This window comes from Juglans regia, chromosome 4, assembly GCF_001411555.2.
Source record: "Juglans regia cultivar Chandler chromosome 4, Walnut 2.0, whole genome shotgun sequence".
NCBI lineage: Eukaryota > Viridiplantae > Streptophyta > Magnoliopsida > Fagales > Juglandaceae > Juglans > Juglans regia.
In genome coordinates, this window is record NC_049904.1 from 12,011,384 (window position 1) to 12,036,844 (window position 25,461).

Here is a 25,461-nt window from a genome sequence, read left to right on the forward strand (position 1 = left end):
TTGGTTTATAGCCATGTGGCTTGTATGGATGGGAATGAGGATTTAGTATGGGCTAAGGTGCATGAAAGTAGTGACAGGTGTATTGTCTAAAATTGGGATGCATGATTCCGTCGGTTGGATTCATGAGCGAAATGTGGTCAATAAGAAGAATAAGAGAAATGTCTTAGTGTCTTAATCCTAAGGTGAATCATGGGTTCACCTTAGTGGATGGGCACTCGAGGTAAGACCTTGAGTCTGGAAGATGTAGTGACCGTAAGTGGTTCCCGAAGGTTTTAGCATAGTAAAGAGCACGTAAGAGCATGGGATAGAAGGAGTGTTCCAAATAAAGTGTAGTTCTATTTCTAGTTTAGGTTGCTTAGGCATTAGATAGAGAATGACATTAAGGTTATGTGTATGCATGTAGGTTGCCATCTGACACGCACATGAATGGACTGCATGATATGAAAGTAGCATGGAGTCCAGGTAAGTATTGCGTTCATACTCTAGTTTTTCTAAAATATAAGAAACGAAAACGAAATGTTTTTTCTTTACGAAACTACACAAAAGATGTTTTACGAAAAACGTGCTAAGTATAAGTGCTCAAAGATATACGTATGTACGGCCCTCCTCGGCAGCCCCTTTTTACGCACCCAAAGTATTAATTGTACGCATGTGAATGGATGACTATACGCAGTATCTATTATATGTATTTTCTAAGAAAATAAGAGAAATGTCGAGGCATGTGCCTCGAGCTTTAAATTGATGCTTTAACTGACGCGAAGAAAATGTTTTAAAATGACCCTATGAACTGATGTTTTATGGATGCCATGAAAGGTAATGCTTTATGGATGCCATGAAAGGTGATGCCTTATGGATGCCATGAAAGACAATATTTAAGCTCATGCTTTTAGAAGATGTTTTTTCTTGAACGAACTGTCAAATGAAAAGGATTGAATGAAAGGAAATGACTGAACTGAAAGAAAGGACTGAAATGAAATGAACGTTTAATGTATGAAAATAAGTAACGGCCACATGAATGAATGGAAAGGGTACCAATAAATGGGCAGATTGCAATGCCGGGTAAGTAGTACTGGAAGTGCACCCAGTGCTGCCCCCCATGAAAGGGATTCCCAACTCGTGGCCACGGGCGAAGTCTGGGTCCAAAGGAAGACCGCTAACCCCAACACACAGGGTGTAACAGTGTGTACTGGCCTATGAAAGTGATAAGAACGAATGGATGAATGCATCGAACTCTTGAAGAAGTGAAGGCATTGACGGGACAAATGTTTTACGAAAATAAAACCCATTTCAAAAGAAAAACCCTGTCCAGTGATGTTTTCAAAAGAATGCACGTATTCATGTATGCATGTACGTATAGTATGTATTGAATGATGAATGCATAAATGAAAACCTATGTTATTATATTTTAACTGTATGAAGTAATGCTTACGAGTCATCGACTCATTTTATTTTTTATGCATGTCCCTCCTCGCCACAGGAACTGAATGGTCAAGACGGACACGGCCCATGGAGAAGAGCACAGAAGTCTAGACATGAGTTTTAATTGTACGAGAGACCTTTTTATTGTAAGATTAATGTTTTCCGCTGTAAATCTCTTTTATTGTCAAAACACATTTTATTTTATAAATATAGAGTCTTGCACCCTGGGTATGGAAGTAAAAAGTTTTAAATCGAATGGTAATTCCCGTCATCCTTTTCTAAAATCATTTTATAAAAAGTCTCACCACAAGAACAGGCGTTGCATGTATGTAGCCTTGAGTTACATGTCCTAATGCTTCAGTCACCGTTCGATCCGAAGCGTGGCTAGGGCCACCACAACATGCCAAATAATAATAATATCCATATGCTACATCCACACCATTATTAAAATATTATAAACCACAACTTGTTCATCACCCAAATAAGATAACAAAAAAATATTATAAAAACATCAACATCCTTAAATGTGGATAGACACCCAATACTACAGGTTGCACTGATTCCTTTTCCTCGTATCTCACCTCAATTTTTACATCTGCATCAAAATCTACGGTTTTGAGTAGCGAAACCGTAGTAGGAATACCATGGCGAGATTTCGAGTAGGTTATAACCAAAGACAGTAATTATAAATTTAAGAAATGGCGATGAATATGAATAAATGAACTTTGTAGTCGAATAGAAGAGCATTCATACTAGGGCACCAGCCTCTGAGCAAGTAAAGTAAACATAGTTCACCGTAAAACTTATTACCGAGCACATAATGCCCAAAGTATCAACTAGCATAACTTTCCCCGGACCCCATGTCCTGCAAACCTCAGCATGAAATCCCCTAACTAGCCATTTTTGTTTATTAACATGCAGACCACGTTCTCCCTGTTTACGAGGTGAGCTACTACTCTCTTAGCACTGTGCTATTTTTCATTTTTTTTACACCTCTACACTCTACATGCAAGTTGATTAAAATATTTTTTAATTCCTTTGTTTTTCCCCTTCTAAATAACAAAATAAATCAAAAAACTCTATCATCTTTATTCATTTAACTAAGTTACTATGCTTATTGGTGCTAATACAATCTTCTTCCAACATTCTATTTGCACATTTGCAATGAAATGGGAACCATTTCATGATGACACAAGTCTCAATTTCCATGCTCCACCTTGAGGGAATGGTTGCGGTGACCCCGACAGAGGTTTGATAGGGAATAACTGTAACGTCCCGTTCCCGAAGGTTTGAAGAGTTAACTCTTAATACTTAAAATTAACTTAAATAACACAACTATAAAATTCAGAAAATCCCATAAAATATTAATCCACTTAATCAATCCAAAAATCTAAGTTCCTCCATGGCGGCAATAAAGAAATCCCCAATAACATAAATTAGAAATTCTCCAAAAATCAAAAACATCATCAACTCATCAAATCAAATAGCCGAAAAAAAAAAATCATTTTACTAACTACGACCCTCAAATAAGCATTTGTATCCCCAGACACTTATTCCACTACTATCATCACACCTTGCTAAAGTTTTTACTCTTGTTCTCCAGCTGAACCATCAAAATTATCTGAAAAATATATAGAGATAAGGGGTGAGTTATCAACAACTTAGTAAGCAGAGGAAATATACTAGTGTGTAAACATGAGCATTTACAGAGTTCAGAATGGAGAACAAAAATATTTTCTTTCAGAATGTAGAATCAGAATAAATTTTTCAAAATGCAGCGTTAGAACATGTTATCAAGAATATCAGAGCGAAAGTTCGAAAAATATTCATAATCAAAATCCCTTTGGCATAGCATAAATGATCATCATCATCATCAGAACATCATATCAGAACAGCGGCCATGTATAACCCCCGTGGTAGGATTGTGCATCTGCGGATAGCCAAGCAGAACATAAAACACTCTGTCACCAAGGTGTGCACTCAAAACAGAGACCACTACTATAACCCGTGGCAGGGCCGTATCCACTATTATTACCTGTGGTTGGGCCGTATCCACTATTATTACCCGTGGTTGGGCCGTATCCACTATTATAACCTGTGGTTGGGCCGTATCCACTATTGTAACCCGTGGTTGGGCCGTATCCACTATTATAACCCGTGGTTGGGCCGTATCCACTATTGTAACCAGTGGTTGGGCCGTATGCCACTATTATCACCCGTGGCAGGGCCGTAACTAAACAGAGCAGAAATAGAATCAAACTCAGAATCAGAGAGTCATGCCAAAGGTTTTCAGAAATCACGTCTTATCCAAACAGGGTACTGAACAAAAATCTTCGGAACAAATCAACATCATATCACAACATCATTTATGCACAAGTTTCATATTCGCTCTCTTTTTCAAAGTTCAGAAACAGAATGTAAAAAATAAGCTCATGTATACACCATTCATGATAGAAAATACTTTCTTCTTAAATAGAATCTCATGCGTAATGCAGAACAAATAACTGAGGTAGTTCAAATTCTTTTCAAAATCAAATATGTATATTTTCCAAAAATAACCTCAGCTCATTTTATTTTAATGCAAAGTCTAGCATAAGAACCCCGCTTACCTGAACTTCTTAGCTTTTCAGAATTTTCCTCAAAATGTCGAACAATTAACAATCATCACCTATAAAATAATCAAGTAATTCTCATAAATTTCCAATTAATCACGTATTTCGATATTTAATCCTAAGCTTATAAAATAACCTATTTAATTCCTCAAAACCTAAAATTACAAATCATCACTTTCTAAAATCGTCAATGCTAACTTAATACTATGACTAAAACATTTAAAAGTCAGATCTATTTATTATTGAAAACCAAATATAAAGTTTAATACTGGATAATATAATTATCCCAAAATATTTTAAAAATAACCATAACTATATTTTTCAAATGGACGAAATCATATCTAAAGTGTAACAACAACATTATTCCAATATTGTTTACTCTTAAAATAAATCTTTACTTAAATAACATATTAAAATACTTAAGTGATTTTTTTGTAATCATAATTATATAAGAGTGTACCAATACATAATAAGAATTTTAAAGCACATTAATATAACACTTAGTAAAAGGGCACTAATGTAATTTCCTTAATTTCTTTGAAAACCAAAAAAAACCTACGGAAACAACATAAAGTGCATGACAGGGGCTTACTCATGGAGGAATCACGCGGCAGTGTGCGATGGCTGGACTGGGTAGGCAGTGGCGACGCGGCTGGAGAGCAGGCGTGCGGCGGACATGCTGTCAAGCTGGGTTAAGCACCAAAGAGGGAGAAAAAAATGGAGAGTGAGAGCGCGAGGGTCCACAGCGTGCGGAAAGGAAGGAAATCAGACCGTGAGATGGGAAGGAGGTGTGCGACGGAGGCTCATTGAGAGAGGTGGAGCTACGACTAAGTTGGGTGGCTCAGGGTGACGTGAGATGGCCGACGGAACTCTCAGTGGAAGTGGCGTCGAAGTGGAGGGGCTGGCTATGGAAGTGCTCTGTTTCTTGATGCAAAAACAGAGCATTTTTGGCTTCTTTCGGGGCTTATCTGCGCGACGTGAGGCTGCCGATGGAGGCTTGCTGTGGTTGGTTCTACTTCGGGCTAGTGTTTTCCATCGTGTGAGGGGCCAGTCTTGTGGGTTGCAGCGTGGAAGGGCTTGGCAGTGGGACTGCCCTTCGGTGGTGGTTGTTCGGTTTCTTGTGGGGCTTGGACAGTGCTATCGCACGGTGGTTCATGTGTTTTGGGCTGGGTTTGATTGAGGCAGTGGCTGGGATGCTGTGCGGCGGCTAGTCTTCAAGCAGTTGTGAGGATGTGCACTGAAGTTGGATGGTGGGAGGGCATGCAACACTGCGGTTGCTGTTTGCATGGGGAGGAGTTTCTAGCGGCGGCAGTGTTTGGGTAAATTCTCATTGCTTGGGAAAAAAACATATGCATCAATATATGTGAGGTGAAACCCTAGAGAGACAAGAAAGACGTGTGTGTGCATGCATGCCGTGAACGAATGCGTGTGTATGCATGCCGTGGATGAGAGGCAGACCAAGGGGAAAAAGAAAAATAAAAAAGAGAAAAAAAAGAAAACAAAATTAAATCTGGTGTTTAAAAACAAAAATAAACATGTCAAGAAAATATAATAAAATAAATGAACTAAAAATAAATAAATAGATAAAAATAGAGTTTGGTTGGATCCGGGTGTTACAATAACAATGCTCAAGATACATGTTGCAAGGGTTGCACCCGTTACACAAGGAAGGAATCTTGTATGCTCGTATGCTAGGCATACATGTATACAAAAGTCACAATGGAAAAGTATAATATACTAGTAAGAAAACTAGAAATATGAGTCTAGAGATTTGTACATAATTCACCCAATGATAATATTATCTACAAGTCATGTCCACACCATTAACAACACCATTAACAAAATGTTACGGACCAAGATTTGTTCTTTGCCTAACACAGACAATAGACCATGGGACAGACCCCCATACTATTCCTCAACCTACACTAGTTTTCCTCCCTGAAAGTATTTCTTCTGCCATACATCTACATCAAAATCTATGGTTCAAAAGAGTGAAGCCGTAGTAGGACTACCATGGTAAGATTTTGTTAGAAATCTCAGTAATTCAAAAACCCAAGACAACAATTATTAATGCAAGAAATAACGATGAATATGAATGAATAAACTTCAAATAACAAAAGTGAAATCACTTTCATAAATATGTATATTGATGCACCTAGTGCCCAAATCATGATTCACCATAAATATCATTGATCACCCAATGACCAAATCATCACATAAACATATCATTTTCATGACCCTAGGTCCATTCAACACGTGGAAACCATGTCACCGAGCACCCATTGCCCAAATCGTCATACATATAATTACTCGAAACCTAGGTCCAATAAACACCTGGAATTACTTCACCAACCATATCCATTTATTGATATGTTTACTATGATCTCCCTATAAATAGGCCGTACGCATACCTTAGCGCCCTTTGTCACACTATGGGTAACGATCACGCATATGACTTTGTAACAAGCGACGCCCAGTTCCACTTCCAAAGCTTTCATAACCACAGTTTCCTTTAGCCTGTGCCAGTAGAGAGGTAATAACATCGACCTAAGAGCATTACCATTCGCCCGAATCTGTTGTTGTCTGGCGAGAATCCAATGGTCGCCACTAAATTCTTACACGCTCCCAAATAACTAGAGAAGCTCTACTAAGATAATGTCCCCTCTCGGCATGGGGTTGTGATCCACTTACACACCCATAACTCCTCTTAGACTGTAAAGTAAGTATTTTGACTTCAAACCTTTAGTAAAGCAACCAGTAAATCACAATAGGAAAGATATGCACAAGAAAAGCACATGAGAGAGGGATAAAGATGTAGAAAAGGAACACACTGGACAAACTCATAGACATTATTGCACATCACTAGTGTTGTCGTAGGAAGGGACCTACCTTTGCAGTGAATTTTCACTAAATATAGCGTTGAAGGTGTTAGCCTCCTTGTTTGATGAAGACTCTGGCGTATGAGGTTGTGAGAATATGGGCTTAGCCCATGGAGTTAGAGCTTTCACCTCCTCCTTGAGATTTATAATAGATGAGAGAGAGAGAGAGAGAGTGTGTGTGTAACACCTGGGCCAGTGTGAAGTTGTTTTAAAATATTATGGATTTTTTATGTGCGAAAAGCCCATTTGATTTTTTTAAAAAATAGACTTTGGGCCTAAAATTCTTAGAGAAAGCTCGAATTTTTGCATGCCCAAACACCAAGCCGTGAGATCAAAGATTAGACCCCATGACATTCACGTCTTCATGTCATGCACATCTTTCTTCTCTAGGGTTTACTAGCTTTTCCTTATATAAAAATCTCACGTAGAAACTCCCCACCTTTCTCACGTCTCTTTTCGTTAGTCTCATGCACGTCTCTTTCCCCACATCTTTTCTAGGTTTTTTTTTTCTTACTCCCTATATATTTACACGTTAACCTCAAATTTTCGTGCAGCCCTCAATCCCATGTATATTTATATATTGAACATCCTCAACCCTAGACTCAGTTGCCGCCGCACCGCCTCTGCCTTTAGTCCCAAGCTCCTCTCGGGTTTTCCTTGTTGCCATAAGCATGGTAGTTCCTCCGCAAGTTACCAGTTGTCATCGCAGCCATGCACCACCGAGAACCAAAAGCTCACAGTCGCAGCAACAAACTGTTGTGTTGGGGAATCTTTCGGGCGACCTCAACAACCTCAAGCCACGACCCACGCAGTCCCAGCATCACCGCAGCCCAGCCCGGTCCTCATCCACTCGGAAAACACCCTGCCAACCTACAGGAAGCCTCTGCCTTCCTACTACGCGTAATGTGCACCATGTTGCATGCAGCATGAAGCCATCGCAGCTGCCGTGACCCATTCAACCACCAACACCGTAAGATAGCCACTGCAGAACACTCCTCCGCCTTGGTCTCGTAGAACCACCCCAAGCCGTGCAACACCCAATCACTGACCAAGCCCGTAGAGCAACATGGGTTGATTCTCCGTGATGCCGCTGCCCTGCCACCCGAACTCACTGACAGCAACTCCTCTGTGCAACAACGCACCACCCTCCAGCCTTCCTCACCACCATGAAAAGCCAACCACCGTCGCCAGCCGTTGAAGGAGGAACACACGACATACTCTGTTTTAGCTCCCAAAAACAGAGCATCAACAGCTCAGTGTTTTTCTCGTCCGGAGCCACCACGAGTCGCCACCGTACAGACCTCTCTGCTTCTCGGTATTGTCTTCTTCCTCATGTTGTGATCACTCTCTCTCTCTGTTCTCCCATCACTTTTTCTTTTGCTTATCACCCTCTCATTGCCTCTCGGTTGCTCTCTCTCTTTCTTTCTTTCGTGCTCAGCCCAACTTGACGGCATCTTCGCCGCACTCTTGCTCCTTAGCTGCTCAACCGCAGTCCCTCCAGCCAGCCCTGTCGCGCCTCACCCTCGACGCGTGCCTCGGTTTCCCTTGGGTAAGTTCCTGCCGCCGCATGTGTTAATCCCGTGTGTTTGTTTGTTTGGTTTATGCTTATAAGTTATATATACGTACTTTATATATAGATTATATATATGGAAAGTTTTAACCTAGGTTGGGTACTTACTAGTTTTGACCTAATTATATATATATATATATATATATTTATGGAAGGTAGGGTTAACCTAATGTTTTCGGGTGAGAAGTTTTATTTTTGGGGTTTAAGTTTAAATGAGTTTTGCTTTAAGTTTCAATAAATATTATATTTGTATTTTAATAAAATTTTTAATTAAAGGAAGTAAACCTATTTTTTTTAAGAGAGGAGTTTTTCATGACTTATTTTATGGAAATTTTAGTAACCAATTTATTCTTTTTATTTATAAAATGTTGCTGGTATTTTAAATATTTTGAATATTAATTTTTATTGAGTTTTATATTTATTTTAATACTTGCTTGATTAAATTCTTATTCGGTACGAATTCGTTTAAGTGGATATTGATAGTTTTTGGAAAATGAGGGTATTTTGGAAATTATGAGAATTTTAGGTTTTTAGGAATTAAATAGGTTATTTTAGAAGTTTAGGATTAAATATCGAAATAAGTGGATGATTGGAAATTTACGGGAAATACTTGATTATTTTATAGGTGACGATTGTTAATTGTTCGACATTTTGAGAAAAATTCTGAAAAGCTAAGAAGTTCAGGTAAGCAGAGTTCTTATGCTAGACTTCGCATTAAATAAAATGAACTAAGGTCCTTTTTGGAAAATGTGCATGTTTTGTTATGAAAAGAAATCTGAAAACAACATCAGGTATTTGTTCTGCATTACTCATGAGATTCTGTTTAAGATGAAAGTATTTTCTGTCATGACTGGTGTAGACATGAGCTTATTTTTGACATTATGTTTCTGAACTTTGAAAAGAGAGCGAATATGAAATTTTGTGCATAAATTATGTTGTGATATACTTTTGTTCTGTTATGAAGATTTTATGTACTTTGATATGATCTGATGTGAGTTCTGAAAATCTCTGGCATAACATTTTGTTTTTGTTCCGTTCTGACCTTAACACGGGTGTAAAACTGTGGCCTCTGTTCGGGTTGGTACCAACTTTTCTGTTTCTAGAGCACCCACTTTGAAAACAAAGTGGTTTTATGCGTGGTCTTTCCTATGTGCACACTCGGGATTCCGAGAATTTATAAGAGGAAGATTCACATTCTGTTTCTGCTCAGTTAGCTACCGGGGTTTGTACAACCCTACTACGGGGGTTAAACATGGTATATGTTCTGATATGATAAGATAAGATAAGATATGATGTTTCAGTTTATGCTATGCCAAAGGGATTTTGATTATGAATATTTTCGAACTTTCGCTTTGATATTTTTGATAATATGCTCTGACGCTACATTTTGAAAACAATATTCTGATTCTGCATTCTGAAAGAAAATATTTTGTTCTACATTCTGAACTTTATAAATGATCATGTTTACACACTAGTATATGTTCTCTGCTTATTGAATTGTTGATAACTCACCCCTTATCTCCAATTATTTTTCAGATAATTTTGATGGTTCAGCTGGAGAACAAGAATAGTAAGTTTTAGCAAGGTGTGACGTTCATAGTGGAATAAGTGCCTGAGAGTACAAGTGCTTATTTGAGAGTTGTAGTTAATAAACTGATTTATTTTTTTGGGTATTTTGATTTGATGAGTTAAGGATAATTTTGAGTTTTTGGAGGATTTCTAACTTGCGTTATTGTGAATTTCTTTATTGTCCCCATAGAAGAACTTAGATAATTGGATTGATTAAATTGATTAATATTTTATGGGATTTTCTGGATTTTATAGTTGTGTTATTTAAGTTGATTTTAGGTATTAAGAATTAACTCTCCAAACCTTCGAAAACGGGGCGTTACACAGAGAGAGAGTCTAAATTCTTGGAGATAAAAAAGCGTGAGATAAAGGTTGATGGCAAAAATATCTCTTATACAAATAGTCCTGTCTCTCATGAGTCTAAACAATTCTCGTCTCTTATTGGCTGGTATTGGAATCTATGAATATCGACCATCCAAGTATAGGCTAGATGGAAAGGGCGGTAGAGGCTGAGTAGATTGAGTGGACAGGTCCTGCATGTGCCTCAAGTTTGCCTCGAAAATAAGACCTCATTCTCCTGCCAATGAAAATCACCCATGGCGGTAAGCTTGTGTGCATGGTCAGACGTATGCTATTTGAGTCCGTAGTAGAAGCGTCATTGTTGGAGTATAGGCGTTGAGAGGTTACCCGCTACTCTTTAAGCATTGCTAGATTGTTTCTGATCACTCCAGTTCTCATATCCTATTGTCTCTTTCTTGCCCCAAAATGCTTTCACACTAAATGTTGTTTGCCCGCGTCATTGTTTACTCATTGTGCACGTGAATGCCTTTTCTTCTCTTCTGGATTTGCTCACCCATCTTTTACTTGCTCGATGTAGAACGCACATTCTTTTGGTAGCCTTGCTCGTTGCTCGCCCAAAGTGACGCTTGCTTCACTCACTTGCGTTCCTTATACTGCACCTTTGCTTGCCTTGACGTCTCGCTTGTCCTATAATTGCTCGTTCGGTGTTTCCGCTCGCTTCACACTTGATTATCAACCTTCTATCCTTCTCCTGATTGCTTTCTTCCCACTCGTGGGGAGTTCCTACCTTCAAACAGGCGAGGCCCTTACAACGGTCAGGATCCAAGATCAAGCACATCCCTTTATTTTTACATGTGTATTTATTATCTAGCAATAATATTACAGTAAAAGTATATAATAAAATGATGTATTCAAACGAAAACATGTTCCAATAATATGGAGTAAATATAAAACGTCCAAATGTAACAAATTAAACGTTCGAAAGTCAAGTTTATGTTCCAACATATATAAACATACGTTCGGATGTATATACATTCGATGGTGTATGCTTGTATGCCATCTTCCAAACGTACAGATGTATACACTAGATATATTTCCTTTTTTTTTTTCTTTTTTAAGAAGAGTCAAGATCATATGTCCATGAGTGGCCCTGTAACGCCCCAAACCCGGTTGGCCTGGAGAGTTACTACCTGTCACTTAAGACATGTTTTCCAACACAACTAAAATAAAACTTCAAAACTTTATTAGCAAAACTCAATCTCATGTACTCTAAATAACCACATTGAAAACTCCACGAAGTCATTACTGCAACAAAATAAACTAAGGAGTCCACAATCTCCCGGTAGTCATAACAAAGCAAACTAATAATTTCATAAGTCTTACTAAACCCAAGCCTAAGATATAATTAAATCTAAAAGACATTAAAACTAAAGGACATCAGAATTCCTTCTTCTAAGATCCTCTCCCAGCTTAATCATGCTCACCAATCTAATCCAGGTCCTCAGTTGGACTTTCCACATCATCTGAAAAATATTATGAAGATAGGGGGTGAGTTATCAACAACTCAGTAAACAGAGGACATATGCTAGCGTGCAAACATGAGTATTTACAAAGTATAGCAAGCAGAACAAAATATTTTGCAGAGTTATCATGCAGAACAAAACATGTTTTCCAAAAGTAATGGAGCGATGGTTTTAAGACAAGTAAAACCCGTAATACTTTGGCATAACATAAACTGAGTATCATCATCAGATCAAAACAGAGCATCAAACCAGGCAAAGACCATGTTTCACGCCCGTGGTAGGGTTGTGCTAACCCCGGTGGCCAAACCAGGCAGAGACAGAGGTGAAATCTTTCCTTTATTCTTCTCGGAGCCCCAAGTGTGCACACGGGAAAGACCACAATAAAACCACTTTGTTTCCAAAGTGGGTGTACTCAGAGACAGAGAAGTTGGTACTAACCCAAACAAAGCAGAGCATAACAGAGCATAGCAGAGCATAGCAGAGCAAAGCAAAGACAGAGTCAGATACAAATACCAGTACACCATGCCAAAGGTTTTCAGATGTTATATCAAAATAACACAAAGTACCAAAACAGAATCAGACAGTTTACACACGCTGACAACAAAAGCCAGAACATCTTTCTAAATAAATGCACAATTTTCCATATTCTCAATATTGCTCCCTTTTTCAGATTTCAGAAACCACATGATAGAATTTAGCTCATGCTTACACAATGCATGTCAGAACATATTTTTTCTTTTTCATAAAGATTTGATGAATAATGCAGATAAACGACTGAGGTTGATCTTTGTTTTTCCCAAGTTCCCATTACATCACAAAATATGCAAGTTTTCATAAAGTCAACCTCAATCTTATTAACTTGTATAAAACCTAGCATAGGAACCCCACTTACCTGGACAACTTAGCTTTTCAGAATTTTCCTCAAAAATGTTGAGTCGAATATAAATCGTCACCTATAAATATAATTACATAATTTTCGTAAGTTTTCAATCAATCACGGATTTCGATATTTAAGCCTAAGCTTCTAAAATAACCTATTTTTAATATCTCAAAACTTAAAATCCTCATAATCCCAAAATATATCATCATTTCCTAAAAATCACCAATATTCACCATGACCAACGTCAAATTCAAAACACCAATATTTAAATCTGAAACAGCCAACAAATTTCATAGTATAAACCAATCTCACACAAACAACTCCATCATCCAATCCAACCGACCCCCTTACTCCTCGGACTCAATCTGGCACAACTAACAAATTCACAGTAAATATAAATTAGTGCAGAAATACATTTAAATCTCAAAAGTTCTTTGGGAAAAATACTTACAATGCTATAATATAATTTTTGAAAGATCACGGAGGTGCTAGAAGCGTAACGCAGCAACAAAATAGTGCCAAATGCACTGTGGCCGTGGGTCTCAAAAATTCACTTTTGAACGGGTGTAAACGAAGACCCGAGATTGATAGGGTAGGGCTTAGGGATGTCGGTGAAGCTAGTGATGGTGGTGGTTGGCCGTGGGTGGCGACGTAGAGGTCGGTCAAAGGATAAACTACCCAAAATGAAAATAGTGATTGTGGGGCTTCACTGGTGATAGATTGGAGGTGGGGTTGGGTCCATTGGGTTTCTAAGAGGTCGAGTATGATGTGGTGAGAAGATGGTGGCTAGAGGTGGCGCAACGGCGCAAGGAGTGCCGCAGCTTGGTGTGGTGCGTGGGGGCTATCGGCAGCGAGATAGGGGCTAGAAATGGAGGGGTGGGGTGGCCGGCCTGTGGGAGAGGCAGTGGGCTGGGCGGTGTCGCCGGACGGTGGCTCACGGAGGCGAGTTGGGGAGGAGAAGAAATCGCACGAGGAGAGGGGGGGTTGCGGCACGCGGGAAGCAGGGGAAGAAAAGGAAAAGGAAAGAAAGGAAAAGAAGAACAGAAGAAAAAGAAAAGAGGAAAGAGAAAAATGTAGGGAAAGAAATGAGGTCTAATCCTCATATCTTAGGTAACAAAAATGATCCAACGGAAACGATTTTAAAACAGCAAGTAAAATAAAATAATTTAAACATAATGATTAAAATGAAAATAAATAATTAAACCCAACAATAAGTTAATTTAATATGAAAAACAATTTAAATGTATTACAATATTCAATTATAAGAAAACACTTCAGAATAATTTTCACAAAATTAAAATCATAAAAATAAACCCACTAAAAATAATATTTCAATTAAAAAAAACACTAAAATACGGAGTGTTACAGGCCCTATCCCAAATTTATTAATAAAAACCCTCATTTAAAGTGAAAGAATACCGTGAATGAACATTACAAATTAAAAAACCAACAACATCACACCAACCCAATCCAAATCCCAACAATATCACTCGAACATAAATAAATATATCTAGGATATATATGTTTTCTGTTTGCATTTTAATGATTAAGGCTCGAAGATAATAATGTTAGCTCGGCGTGAAATGCATCATGTTTCAAACGCATAAGCATTAAGTTCAAACGTATTTAAAGATTTTGTAATATTTGATCGCAATTTAAAAAATTGTCACAAAAAAAAGATGTTTTGTGACGCGTTACAAAAGACCGTCATAAAAATTACCACTCAATTTGTGGTAGTGTGGGATAGCGGTGGAATGATGCCAGACAGAATTTAGATTAATTCTGACTGCTAGTTTCAACAGATGATCAATATAGAGAAGACAAAAGATTCACCCAAAAACACAGAATAACTCTAAAAATTATTGATTGGTAGTAAAATTCGAAATTATTATATGAAATCCATAAGCTAGACATAAATAGTTGTAAAATTCAAAATTATGAAGACTTTTCTAAAAATGGAAAATTCTAAATTATTGTATGAGAAACAAATATATAAATAAACTAGAATCCTGCAAAAAATTTGGCCAGAATCAAAATCAGAATCACTTTCAAAACTTGAATTCAAATAGTTACTAATAAGACAAAAATGATCATAAATATATGATTTGATGGAAAATAACTAATATTACGCTAACCTAAGGAAGATATTAAACTTTTCCTTCCATATTTGTACTGATTCATCTTCTTAAAGTAGTATTTCAATACAAACAACGTAGAATCTGGACTTAGATACCCCATATCGATTTGGGTTTACACCATTTTCATTGGGTTGGAGAGAATTTGTTCTCGAATTCTAAACTTTCTTGCTTCAATCTCTTGAATGTCTAGTTAGACCAATTTGTCTTTCATTTTGTTGTATCATCTTAATGATCATGAAAAAACCAAAATTGATTTGATCCATTCGAAATAAAATAATGTTGAGCATCTTTTACTCCAAAATTAAGTTTCTTTCCCACATCCCAAATCCAAAAAAAAAAAAAAAAATTGCACATGAGAATTTGAAAAAGAATCCTCAACTCCAAGAAAATCAACATGGTTAATTTTCTCAAAAGTTGTTTCATGATCTTCAAATTTAAAAACTTCACCACCATTTTCTTTTTCTAAATTTTCTACGTTTTCAATAAAAATAGTTACCACATCCACTAGATTATCTTCATCATCAGGATAGGTATCGTAGATTGGTATAAAGTTCCACCCTATGGAAGAAGATTCATTCTCAAACTCTTCTTCATCAAAGTAGTGATTCCACTCAACCTCATGCAATAAATAAATGAAACCTTCAGTTTGAAGAGTACCACGAAATTCTGGTATTTAACCTTTGAAATTGAGGTCTCCAAGGCACTCCTCTCTGCCACGGTACTCCCAAATGAAGATTTTTTCAAAAATGAAAATATCTAAATTATTGTATGAGAAATAAATACATCCTACAAAATATTTGGCCAAAATCGAAATCATAATCACTTCCAAAACTGAAATCAAATATTTACTAATAAGGCAAAAATGATCATAGGTATATGATTTGATGGAAAACAACTAATATTGCCCTAGTTCAAGGAAGATATTAAACTTTTCATTCCATATTTGTATAGATTCATCTTCTGAATGTAGTACTTCAATGCAATCAACGTAAAATCTGGACCTAGATGCCCTATATCAATTTGGGTTTACAACATGGAACCAACAATTATATTTAGGAGGGCCAACTTTTCTACTACATGAGATGTTTATGTAAAATGAAAAAAGATTAAAACATCATAAAGCATGATTATATATAAAATTAAATCTCGATAATTTGTAGCATACACAAAGAAATAAATTCAAAAACCACAACATAATGTTTGTTTCAAGTTTTTTACGATAATATTTTAAGGAATAATATTCATCTATTATTATTTTTGTAATGAAATATTTAGAAATTGTTTTCTTCATAGAAATTATAAAGTGATCTTTTAGAATGCCATCGTTCCTTCTAATATCTAAGCTAATTTATCAAGTTTCATGTAAAATCTAGATATTTCCGTGTCGTATTAAGCATAGAATGTAACGATCGAGACCTTAAATAAACTTTTCCTTGCTCAATGAAGTATAGAGGATAAAACCTCTCAACTATTTTTCATATAAATCATCAAATTTAAATGACTTTTCTTATATTTTCATTTTGAATTCCATATTAACTCCATATTAAGAAATCTAAACATAGGTTGGGATCCATGTTAATTGTTTATTATTTCTCTTAAACTTAGTTTTAATTTAATTTTTGTGGGGCCACATCCTTGAAATTAGATAATATATAGAAATTATACAAAATTCAGGGGCTATAGTAAAAAAATTGAAAGGGCATTTCTATGTATATTGAAATTATAAAATATTTTAGAGAGCATATAGAAATTATAATTTTTTTGGGGGCGCCAACATAGAATTGTGTATAAAATTTAGGGACTATTTTAAATTTTCAAAAAAGACGGACAAACATTTTCGCAAAAAAACCACCCAATTTCATTTTTTCCGAGTAATGCTAAATTAATAAGGTCCAAACTGTGGAAACTTTACGTAGTCTATTTGAAAAAAAAGTGAAACTCACTAGTACTATAATTTTGTTATGCCTATTTTATTTTTTTTTATTTTTATTTTTTTGTCAAAAAACTAGCTTGCGCGAAGCCTCCGGTCTATTCCTAAACATAAGCAAATCATTTCCCCCCTTTATAAGTATGCATATTTATAGATCTTGTAATAATTCATTCTTGGATACTTTGATATATATGCTCGTAGATTGAATTACTCATGTTAAATAAGTTTTATTATTTGTTAACTGTCAAATCAATCGATCCTGGCCTGTTCTTCCAATAAAATAATTAAACTAGTCTTATATATATTATATATATATAATATATATATAAGATAAAATATCATGAGTAATGCTACATACAGAAGTTGAGTGTTGAAGTACCATGCAGTAGATTGAATTACTCATGTTAAATACGTTTCATTATTCGTTTTGTTAACTGTCATATCAATCGATCCTGGCCTGTTCTCCCAATAAAATAATTAAACTAGTCTTATATTTATTTTATATATATAAGATAAAATATCATGACTAATGCTACGTACATACATGTATTGAGTGTGTAAGCGTCGTGCAATTATTTTGAAAATGAGTGAAATTCACTATTAAAAAATTAATTTCTTTTTATATAGATTTTATATTTATTTACTTTTTAAAAATAATAACACAATACTTAGGCACTCACGATAACAACTATCATTTCTTATAAAATATATATACACACATGAGGTATAAGATAAGGTACTAAAATACAAACAAACAAACAATTTAAGTCCGCACATAGCGCAGTAGGTTATTGTAATAGTGAACGAGAATAATTGGTTTTTCACGTGAAGTCCTATTTTTGCATGTATCTCATCATTAGATATCTTCTTTCCCAATTATAAGAAAAGGAACCTCATAATAAGTATTTGCCGAATGCTCGAATCGGATCCTTGGGTTTGAATCAAAAGCGATGGATCACAAAGAAGTAAACAAACGACAATGTTTAGATCGCACGCTTCTTCTCTTTACATTGTCGTGAGTTCTTTTTCTAAATGGTTTTGGTTGCGACAAACCCGGTCGACTACGAATATTGTTACGGGACTATCTCGAAGCCAGTTTGTTTCTGAAACAGAGGGGGAGATACAGAGAAGAGAGAGAGAGAGGGTGGCTGCTTTTCTGAATCTACGACAGAGGGAGAGAGAGACAGACACAGAGACGATCTATCTGCGATCACGTTTCTTTCGCTTATTACGTATTACCCCCCAACTGGTTGAATGAAAAGGGTATCTGAATTCAATGTGGGTGTTTGCGAATAAAGAAGATTGCTTTGTTGCAGATCAGAAAGATCATAGAGATAAATATGAGTTGGAACAAAAACCAAAGCTGGAGTACCTCTCCCTCCATGCCTATGGCCATGCCCTCTCCCTCTCCCAAACCCAATACCAGGAGGCTCTACCAAGTTTGGAAGGGTAACAATGTAATAATTTTTCTCTTAAATGTGTTTCCCTTCTCTCTCTTCTTCATCGTTTTGTTTTGCAAATCTCTCTCATCATTCCAGATATTCAACAAATTCTCCACAATCGAAATGTATGAAAACTAGCCAAAATTCATCTATCTCAAAATCGACGTACATACTAAGTGACGTAATGGACAGCAACCAATCCTGTTTTTGAATGCATGTCCTTAAATAAATTTCTAAGATGTTTTTTGTATATTGATAGTGGGAAAAACCGAAAAAAAACAAAAAAAAGCTCTATTATTAATTATTGCAGTTTAATTACATTATGTTACTCTAACGGAGACTTAATTTTCTTTGATGATGATGACAGAAATTTTTGTGTGGCGGGAGAATAATCTTTGGTCAAGACGCAGGATCACTATTTTTAACTACATTTCTAATTGGAGTCCCTGCAATCACATTCTGCATAAGAATGATTTTAACGATCAAAGAAGAGGATCGTCGTTTTAGCTATCCTGTACTGATTTTTGGATTGGTTCTGACTCTTTTGGTGGGTAGATGATCTTCACGAGTTTTACAATGTTTTGGGTTAGATCGATATTGATGCTTAAATACGATCTTTTTGTAATGGTTGCATGTGGGTGGATGCATGCAGGATTTTACGTTTCTGTTCTTGACATCAGGGAGAGATCCAGGAATTATTCCAAGGAACTTACACCCACTTGAATCAGATGAAGCATTTGACACTCCAACAGTATCTATGGAGTGGCTGAATAGCAAAGCCGGCAAATTGAAATTACCTCGAATGAAGGATGTAATGGTGAATGGTCACACAGTAAAAGTGAAGTACTGCAACACTTGCTTGCTTTACCGCCCACCTCGCGCTTCTCATTGCTCTCTGTGCAACAATTGTGTGCAGAAATTTGATCACCACTGCCCTTGGGTGGGTCAGTGTATTGGATTGGTAAGTAGGTTATATTAAAAGAATATATCAGTGTATTGGATTGTCTGCACTCACTTTGCTTTTTTTTTTTTTTTGATAAACAGATTTCCATTCATTCAAAATAACTGTCCTTGCAAAATATAGCTTTTATCAAGCCAAACTGCTTGAGATACAAAAGGACACCCATCCCACCACATTTCAATATCATTAACCCCCAAGCATGCCTTGCCAAAACATGAGCCAGCCGAATTGCCCAACCTGTTAACATGAGAAACCTGGACATCTTGAAAACTAGGCATCATTCTTCTAATATCTTGAATCAAGAAAGCAAAATCAGTGAAATAGACAAAGCCATCATTCAATGCATTAACAAGAACCAAGCAATCAGTTTCCAACATCAGTTTCGGCACCCCCCACTAAGTACACACTGGAATCCTCTTAACATAGTTGTAGCTTCAATGAATTCTGAAGAAACAACTTCTCTTTCCACTTTGCTGCATGCCACAACCACATTCCCTTGAGCATCTCTGAGAATAACACCAATACCAACCTTCAGTTGATCAAAGAAAATTACCCCATCTACATTCATCTTTAAATAATCACCTGGAGGAGGGGCCCAACAGACCACTTTCTTAATAACTTTAGTGCAGGCATCAAAAACCTGGACCTGTTTATACTCAAGCTGCAAAGACAAAGCATAACAGATCACATATTTAGTATCATGAGAAACATTCTCATAAATAAGCTGATTCCTTCTATACCATAATCCCCAAGCAATACAGATAAAATTAGCTAAAGCTTCCTTGGATCCCTTGCAATAACTGCCAACTCCCAAAAAGACAACCCAGATTCCATATTTTCCATTATTGATAAGTGTCGTAACCAAGAATTAGCCACATCAGAACAATAAAACAAAGTATGAGCAGCATCCTCATTGGCCCTAATGCAAAACACACCAGTATCATCCAACACAACCTTTTTCTTTTTCAAGTTCTGTTAAGTTGGCAGATTATCTAGGCATGCTTTCCAAGCAAAAATCCTCACTTTTAGTCCAGCGATATACAAATAAATTATACTAAAACAAACTTACAAATTTACATTGTTTAATACAAGACGCTAGATCTACTTCAGGATGAAAACTCTATTTGCAAACCCATATTTTGACGCACTAAGACACACCCGTGATGTGGGGGATATAGAGACATCATGTCATATCAACTAATAAACATAGTTTTTGACTTTTTATAACTAAAAGGGATTCCAGGACAAGTCGTCAGGTGTTAACACTAGGCTTGTAAGTAGCGGAACTCATTTACGGTTAATTGGTGCGGGTGGAAAAACCTCAAACCAATAATAAAGTGGGAGATATAATATCATTGGTTTCCACTCATGTTCTCTTTGGTTGAGCAAACCAATAGCTTATAGGGACTATATATATATATATATGGGTAGTGCTACTATGTCACCCAAGTTTGTGCTCTTGGTGTGCCCCTAGTGCAAATGGAAAAGCTTCTTTGCCCACTAGTTTGGCCGCTCTAGATGCTGGTCAAAAAAAGTTGTTTTCTTTACTTAGTGATAAAGAAGTCATTTTAAGTGTATTGATGTATTTTTTTTATTTTTTAAAAATATTAAAATATATTTAAAAATGTGAAAATAAAAATGAGAAAAAAAGAAAATCACTCATTTTACCTATCGGTCAAGTTGAGCAGGCTACTTTGGGTCGCAGAGTAGCCCGACTAGTGCAAATTGTATTTTTTTCATTTTTTCATTTAAATATTTTTTAAATATCTTTAAACATTTTAAAAAACACTAATATACTAATAGTCACTTATTTAATCATTAAATAAAAAAAATTAAAAAATAAAATACATAAGTAGTCAAATTGAGGGAGCAAACTTAGGCAGCATAGTATCATTTTTCTATATATATATATATGAAATCGATAGTGAAGTTTATAGAGTTCAGAAATTCGATTCTTTGTATATATAGAAAAATTATTTGAAGTTGAATATATATAGATATATATAGATATATATATATTTCATATATATGAAGCTGATCATGTAACTTTTCTTCGATCTCCTTAAATAATTTACTTTATATAAATATTTATCTATCTTACACGTGGATATTATATGTTGTATTTGCAGCGTAACTATCCATTCTTCATCATGTTTATACTGTCGTCAACCCTTTTGTGTATGTACGTGTTTACGTTTTCTTGGATGAATGTTCTACGGAGAAAAGGCAATTTGTGGAGCGCCATGTCACGTGATATACTTTCAGTTATTCTCATAGTATATTGCTTCGTAGTTTTCTGGTTTGTTGGTGGACTTACCTTCTTCCATTTTTATCTCATCTGCACCAACCAGGTGATCACCCTTCTTCTTGCTGCTCTTTTATATATATATATATATATATATATATATATATATATATATATATATATATTTATATATATATTTCCCTTTAATTAATTTCTGGATGTTTCCAGTGCATGCTCCTTTCATCTCATAATTGTCTTGATTATCTTACTTAATCATGGAAAGCATGCATGTCTAGGCAGTTTATGAAATATTTAGTTTTATATTTTCAGTCATTCAGTTTATTTTGTCAAATACATGAGACTTGAACGATTTTTAAGGACTTTCGCACTCTCTTTTATATTTTAAGTATTTTAATATAGAATAATTTTGTTTATTTTATAGAATCATTTTATATTTTGTGTTCTTTTAAGAAGAGATCAAAAATCTTTTAGGACGATATATGTTAGTAATATTTCGTTCTCCTGATTTCTAAAAATGACGTTATTCTTAAACTTTATAAAATTAGGTGTTACAATATACCACCAACAGCAAGTCTCTCCACCAACAACGTTCTCCTGTTCTACAATATAACAAAGAACACATATTGATTTGATGAGTACTATAGATCAATCCTTCCAAAAGGAGCAGTACTATCAATTATGCAGATTTGCATCTTCTCAAACAGCTTAAATCTAGAAACACTATATAATAAAAGCAAATTCTCATTGGAGAATCTGTGTTGTGATACCAAAGTGGTCATTTAGGATTCCATTGTGAAAACCAAATTAAAGTCGTTGAAAGCTTAATTATCAAATTTTTCTATCCATGATTAGGACCTTGGGAGTATCGAATTGATAGACAATAGATTTTCAAAATGGAAGCCAATCTTTTTAGTAATGATGGCCACTGTTATAAAGTTTGTGAAATCACCACTTATCCCAAAAGAGAAATGATACTTGTAGTCGTGAGTGTGCAAGTGCCGTGCAGTCGCTTTGAAAAAAGTGAATAAATATGGAACCCACATGAAAAGAAATTAATTTTTTAATAGTGGACCCCACTCTTTTTCAAAATGACTGCACGGAGTTTGCGCATTCCACGATTGTATGTAGCATTACTCATCCCAAAAACTTAAGTTGATAGGAAAAGATAGATTTTTATTATTTATTTTATATCTTAACACTCATCCTCACGTGTGGGTCAGACTCTCCCTCAATAGGTGACCCAACACGTGGAATATTTAATTAAATGTGATAGAGTGTAGAGTTAGGGTTCAAACTCAGAATCTCTACTCTGATAACATGTGAAATCACTACTTGTCCCAAAAACTTAAGCTGATAGGAATAAGTAGATTTTATTATTTATTTTATATCTTAATAAATTTCACCTCTTTCTTCGGAGAAAGTGACACACAATGTCAACCCTCTTGCGCCAAAGTTCACAGTACTAATCACATGATCAAGGTCACATCTTGAGGTGAGAGTCTTGGATGTTTAAAGATCTTTGTGCCCGTCTCATTCGAGGGAATGTGCATCCAGGTCGATCAATAGTAACCCACCCAAATTAAGGATCTTATAGGCCAAGGCCAATGGCCCTAGCTAGTTGTTTTTTGTATTCTTTCATGGATTTCTTTCTTACATAGTTTTGCCTTTGGGAGCTTATAAGAGATACGAAAGGAGCGTGAGGGCTAAGCTTCGATGATACAAGACCCCATTCACCATGGTGTATTTTCTAGGTTATTACCTTCTTGACTTCACTCAATCTATGGGCAGCATTCTCACAAGTATTCATTCATAAGTGGCTAGGCTAGGTGATCTTTAACTCAATCTGGCTTCTTTCCTTATCTTAGGATAGAGAATTGTATATGTATTCAATTATTTAGTTATAATACAAATTAAAGTTCTACATTTTGCAACTAATAATTACTAATGCCTCGTAAGACATCTACATGTTCATATATTCATGTACATGCATGCTTGCATGCATGCACCATCATTTATCTTTATGGTTTTTTATCTTCATGATTTTAGGAAGTTTTTCAATTGTGCGAGTGAAACATTGCGTATTGGCCTGGTGTGCTATGTCTATTCAGTGAACACCACATATTTAACCAAATTTATTACCGATCGTAGCCTTTTGTTAAACCTATATATGCATAAACACATAAATATAAATGTATGTTGCAGTGTGGCTCATATTGAGTGAAACACATATATAAAGAAAGCAGCTGATGTCGAGAGTGAAGCGGAGTGGAGTGAGGGGAGCATAGGATATAATTTACTATTTTATTGCTAATGATGATTAATAGGTTGGGGGTAAGGGGGCAACACCCCCGTGTATGGTACAGGGGTATTATTAGAATTTTCTAATACCTCTGTACGGCTAGGGTTAGTATAAACATTATGTAATCCTACTTTGACAGTTAGTGAAAATTCAGCCATTGCTCTTATGGATGTAAGCATATTGTCGAACCACGTTAAATCTGTGTGTTTTCTTGTTTTCTCTTTTCCGTACTGTTAAATTTTTTAATCTCACGTCATTTTCTTTTTCACAGACAACTTATGAGAATTTTCGATACCGCTATGATAAGAACGAAAACCCTTTCACCATGGGAATAATACAGAACTTGAAAGAGGTCTTCTTTTCTAAGATCCCACCTTCAATGATCGATTTTCGAGCTTGGGTGTATGAAGATGATGATGTAGCAATGGGATCTTTTAGTTCGGAGCTAATTAATGGAGGTCGAGCCTTCGACGATAGATCATCAAAAGATAAATTTGATATCCCAGCTGGAAACAAGTTTGAAAATGTTGGAAGTTTGAGGGTGGTAGATATTTTACAGAATTTGGATTACAGTGGTATTGATGATAATTTGAAGAAAAAGATGGAAGATGGAGATCATACTGCTTGATCGTGATTTGATCCATTTTTCCATAGCTACTGAGTGATCAGTATATAGTCAGGAACAAAGATATTCACAATGAACCTCCAGTACTGTTGGAGATACCATTAATATTGGTAAGATCTTGTCTTAGTGGATTCTATTGAATTACGTACGTCACTAATTACTTCAGATCGATCGGATACCAAGCTAGCAGTACTGCTTCCTCTTTGTTTTCCGAACTTTGTATAAATGTCATCTTATTATTTAAATAGATGTAACAATACTTTTGCATGAGGCGTAATGTAGTTAGTAAGGAAAATATTTCAAATTATGTCAAAATTACTGTTGAAGAAAATGCACCCCATTTTAGAAGAATGATTAAATTGTAAACTTAGACTCTATATATTCTTCTATCAATTAGAATTGGAAAAAAAATGAACTAATATTGAAACGGCCTTGTATACATACTACAACAGGAAAGGCATTTTGCGACGAGATTGTTTCCTTGCTAATAATAGGCTTTTTGGCAACGGCCATGCGCGCATTTCTCTTGCAAATATATACAGTTGCGAAGAAATAATTTTTTTGTAAAATAATCATTGCAAATAACATCAGATCTAGTATAAGAATTTATTTCGCAACCATTTTAATTGAGATAATTAATAACAACAACATATATGCGTTGCAAAATGTTTCTAGATGCCAACTGCAAAAAGATGGCAAATACCTATTAGCAATTGTATAATTTCATTGCAAATATATATTTCCTCATTAGAAACGATTTGAGATTCCTTGCAAATTAAAAAATGTATTTTATATAACTTTCCTACAATTACCAACGAATATATATATATATATATATATTATATCATTACCAATGAAAGTGAATCACTGCAAATATATCTTCCCTCATTAGCAACGATTTGAAATTCGATGCTAATTAAAATTAATTTTATATAAATTTGGTCAATTTACCAACGATTTGGAGTCTGTTGCAAATCAATTTCAATGCTATAGTTTGGTTGCAAATATATTTTTCATGACGACCCAGAGTACTTAGCCAATGAGGACT

The 25,461-nt window shown here is 35.7% G+C and overlaps 1 protein-coding gene across 1 annotated transcript; it reads left to right on the plus strand.

Annotated features, from left to right (window-relative positions):
• Positions 1-17,710: 17,710 nt before the first annotated feature.
• LOC108992567 (probable protein S-acyltransferase 1) lies at positions 17,711-24,764 on the plus strand. The gene is made up of 5 exons (XM_018967157.2): positions 17,711-18,277; positions 18,630-18,809; positions 18,915-19,223; positions 21,353-21,574; positions 24,060-24,764. The coding sequence occupies exons 1-5, from the start codon at positions 18,161-18,163 to the stop codon at positions 24,414-24,416; spliced, it is 1,185 nt and encodes a 394-aa protein (XP_018822702.1). The 5' UTR covers positions 17,711-18,160; the 3' UTR covers positions 24,417-24,764.
• Positions 24,765-25,461: the final 697 nt, after the last annotated feature.

Excerpts from the sequence above, each read along its gene's own strand:
- LOC108992567 (XM_018967157.2), top strand. The coding sequence starts at position 18,161 with ATGAGTTGGAACAAAAACCAAAGCTGGAGTACCTCTCCCTCCATGCCT. Across the intron at positions 19,224-21,352 it reads TGGGTCAGTGTATTGGATTG|CGTAACTATCCATTCTTCAT; the intron begins GTAAGTAGGTTA and ends TTGTATTTGCAG. Across the intron at positions 21,575-24,059 it reads ATCTCATCTGCACCAACCAG|ACAACTTATGAGAATTTTCG; the intron begins GTGATCACCCTT and ends TCTTTTTCACAG.